The following is a 3,909-nucleotide window of genomic DNA, read 5'->3' as shown; positions in this document are numbered from 1 at the left end:
AAAAAAAAAACCTTTGTGTAGAAATCAAGCTGGCTTGCTTTCTATGTTTCTGTTAAGGGGAAGAAGGAACTTTCTTTTCAGTGTTCTGAGAGGATCATGTTTGGGTATCACCAGAGGTTTTAAATTCCCATCCTGAGGGGACACCCCCCAACTTTGGAACAAAGGAGGCCCTGAGTGGCTGGAGGAGATAAGTGACCCTACTCTCAGGTGGAAGGGTGGTAGCTGTGTGGTCTGCACTGCAGCCTTGCTTAGCATTGTATGCGATGCACAAGGAAGGGACAGTAAAACCCCTTTGGCCAGTCTTTGTCTTTTGGTGTCCTTACTGGGGTTTTGGGGTTTTTTTTTGTTTTTTTTTGTTTTGGCCATGCTGTGTGCCATGTGGGATCTTAGTTCCCCAACCAGGGATCGAACCCGTGCCCCCTGCAGTGGAAGCTCGGAGTCTTAACCACTGGACTGCCAGGAAACTCCCTCGGTGTCCTTAAATTTCTGTCTCCTTGTGATTAAATGAATGAGATTACAAGCTCCCTCAGGAAAGGGGAGGCAGTCACTGGCTGGGAAGTTCAAAACCACACTTTATCTATGCCTAAGGAGCATAGATGCTTTCAGTAATCATCTTATTTCTTTTTTTCAATCACTCTGAACTATATTCTGCTTTACAGTTGTGAGGAAACTGAGGCTAAGAGAGGAAAGTAATGTGCTCAGACTCACAAGGAAACACAGAGGTAAGATTTGCAGACCCTGCCATATGGTGCGGAGGATTTCTAAGGAAACACTGCCTAGGAACCCGGCCCACCCCCACTCCTTATCCATTCTAACCTCCAAGCGTTGTTGTGACAACACGTAGCGACTCCTTTCCCCATCCCAAGTGGTGATCTTAACAGTGAACGCTTTAATTCTTCCTCTCAGGGACATCCATCTCGTCTACGACATGTAGCAAAGATGATTAATCGAGACAATGGGAATATTAGTGGCTCAGATTCTCATGCCCATCGGGAGACCAAACACACACATAACCAGGAGAAACCATACCCAGGTTTATTTTATTGTATTTTATTGTATTTCTATAAAGGCAACATCAACTTACCCTGTTAAAATCACTTCTGAAAATAAATTTTCTGGAAATGCATTCTTTATAAATGTAAAGCGTGCAATAATGTGTAAATTTACAAAAACATTTTAAACTGGTTAACTCAGGTAATAGTCTGTAAAATAGGTTTTGTTTCTGGAGATATTACAGGTATCCCTAGACTTTGTTAAAGTCTTTACTTAATTCTGATTAAGGCTGTACGAACAGAGATTTATCTTAATGGTGTAAAATGATTAGTTACATAATTAAAATGACTTGTAAGAACTTTCGAGTCATCCAAAAGTTAAATAGCAGGGCCAATATTTCAAAAGAGAGGATGACACCTTGGAAAGTCATTTTTATGCCACATCAGCAATAACTTTGGGTGGATTATTCTTGCCTCACTTGACGGCAGGCACTTAAAATGATTAAGGAAAAATTGTCATACTTGATTAGTCCTCATCATTTTTGGTTTTGAAGGAAATGTTTGTAAATGAGTAAAAGACCCCAAATAAATGTGTCTGGGCCTATGTATTATTTTTTAAATTTGAATATTCATCTGTTATAATTAAAACATGTCCACAAGCATATGAAGCTGTGTTTGAATTTCCACAAGTATGTTTAGATTTGTTAATGCCTTGTATTTCACGTTGGGAAATCAGACCATGCTAATGCCTTTTTCTCCTTATGATTGTAATCAACATTGAAAGCTTGGCTTCCATTAACAAATAATCCTTTACAATAAAAGAATCAAGATCTAGGGCTTCCCTGGTGGCGCAGTGGTTGAGAGTCCGCCTGCCGATGCAGGGGACACGGGTTCGTGACCCGGTCCGGGAAGATCCCACATGCCGCGGAGCGGCTGGGCCCGTGAGCCATGGCCTCTGAGCCTGCGCGTCCCGAGCCTGTGCTCCACAACGGGAGAGGCCACAACAGTGAGAGGCCCGCGTACCGAAAAAAAAAAAAAAGAGATCTAAGTTCATTACTTCACTATTCGTTTCTGCAGACACCTGGCTTCATGGAGTATACCATGCTTCAGATATATTCTTAGGAAAACACTGGGACAGCATGCCAAAGTTTTCTATATTGTTTCACAAAAAGCTAGACGTTAATTAAAGGGCTCATTTTCACAGCAAGAAGTAGAGATTTACTCCCCCAATCAATTCTCTACAGTCCCCTCTAGAGAATCCCATGAGTTCAGGTTAGAAGGGACTGGTCTTCCCTTTCCAAAATCATCCAACTCCTCATTGAAACACTGCTCAGAATCCTCCTCGGGTTTACTCATCCCTGCAGGAATGCCTGGTGCGAGGAAGGACACCTTGGTCCGGGTGAACTCTGGTCACGCTGAACTTGTACTTGGCAGGAAGTCAAGCCCTACTTTTTGCAGTGGATATAATTCTTCCCGGTACTTGTTCAGGAAACTCTTACTACAATACAATTTTAAATAAGCTCTTAATTTGGGAAGCTTATTAACTCTGCTTTTTGCATTTTCATCTTTTACAGAGCATCGTGGAGATCGTGGTCCACCGTGGACTGTGTGTAAGATGAGCTGGGGGTGTCGGGGTAAATCGGGAGGAACCTACAGTACTGGCAGACCACCAAAGTGCCCCGGCAGGTTTTGAAGAGCTGTACAATGTACTTGCGAAATTTCTCCCCCAGGAAAAAGTAGATGACCGGATTAAGGCAGCAGTGAACAAAAGCCAGTGTCTCTGTGGCCTGAATGGCATAGTCCAGGTGTCTCTCAAAGGTGCAGTCTTGAAGGACCTCCAGCTCCACCAGGGTGTCCAGGAAGAGCACCACATTGTAAGGGGTCCAGAACCCCAGGAAGAGGACCACCACAGCAAAGATCATCTTCACTGCCTTGTTCTTCTTCTCATTTTTGCAGTGCTGCAAGGTCCTAATGATCATGGAGTAGCAGAACAGCATGATCCCCAAGGGGATCACCAGCCCTAGAATGTTGATCTCCAGGGAGCTCAGAACCTTCCACCTCGTGGAGTTGAAAGAATACTTGGTTTTGCAGTAGGTGTGGTTGTGCTCAGTATAACACGTACTGAACACAAGGCCTGGGAGGGAGGCGAGCACAGCCACTGCCCACGTGGCCACGCTGGTGATGACCCCGTAAGTCAAGGTCCTCGCTCTCAGGGAGAAGACCGCGTGCACAATGGCCAGGTACCTATCGATGCTCATGAGTGTGATGAAGAATATGCCACTGTAGAAGCCCACCAGGTACATCCAGTAAACTAGCTTGCAGAGGCTGAGCCCGAACACCCACTGGTCTGCGGCATAGTAGCCCCAGAAAGGGAGCGAGAGCACAAAGAACAGGTCCGAGATGGCAAGGTTGAGCAGGTACACGTCGGTCATGGACTTGAGCCGCTTGTACTTGAACAGGACCAGAACCACCACAGAATTTCCAAGCAGACCAAACAGAAAGACCAAAGAGTAGAGGGGGGGCAGGAAGAGCCCCCCAAATGCCTTGATACCTGCCTTGGTGCAAGGTTTGGGGATGCTTTCATAAAGATAATAATTGTTATAGATGCTTTCATCCAGGGTGGTGTCTGCTATACCCGTGGGGTTCATTTTCAGATTTACAGGCTCCTCACGGCAGGTCTGAGCCCAGCCAGAAGAACCTAATGAGTGGAAGAGCCAACAAGATTTCTATCAGAACAAAAGCAGATCAGAACGGTGCTGCGTACAGAGCACAACTGCTTCGTATTTTGCCCAGATCATCATACACTCTTCCCAACCTTCCCACGTTGAAGGGCTCCGGTCCTTGAACTGAAAGGCAGTGCAGCCAAAGTGAAGTAATCCTGCCCTTTGGAGGCAGATTCCAAATTTCAGCAGCTCTG

General features: G+C 45.3%; 1 protein-coding gene across 1 annotated transcript; it reads right to left on the bottom strand.

The window, feature by feature from the left end:
* Positions 1-2,560: 2,560 nt before the first annotated feature.
* CCR4 (C-C motif chemokine receptor 4) lies at positions 2,561-3,640 on the bottom strand. Its single transcript, XM_060109855.1, has one exon. It carries the CDS (start codon positions 3,638-3,640, stop codon positions 2,561-2,563), a length of 1,080 nt encoding a protein of 359 aa, XP_059965838.1.
* Positions 3,641-3,909: the final 269 nt, after the last annotated feature.

The sequence above is a fragment of the Mesoplodon densirostris genome, chromosome 10, assembly GCF_025265405.1.
Source record: "Mesoplodon densirostris isolate mMesDen1 chromosome 10, mMesDen1 primary haplotype, whole genome shotgun sequence".
In the NCBI taxonomy this organism is placed as follows: Eukaryota; Metazoa; Chordata; class Mammalia; order Artiodactyla; family Ziphiidae; genus Mesoplodon; species Mesoplodon densirostris.
Note: the sequence above shows the minus strand (reverse complement) of the source record. Positions and strands in the feature narration are given on the sequence as shown.

Coding starts and splice junctions, on each gene's coding strand:
- CCR4 (XM_060109855.1), bottom strand. CDS start 3,640: ATGAACCCCACGGGTATAGCAGACACCACCCTGGATGAAAGCATCTAT.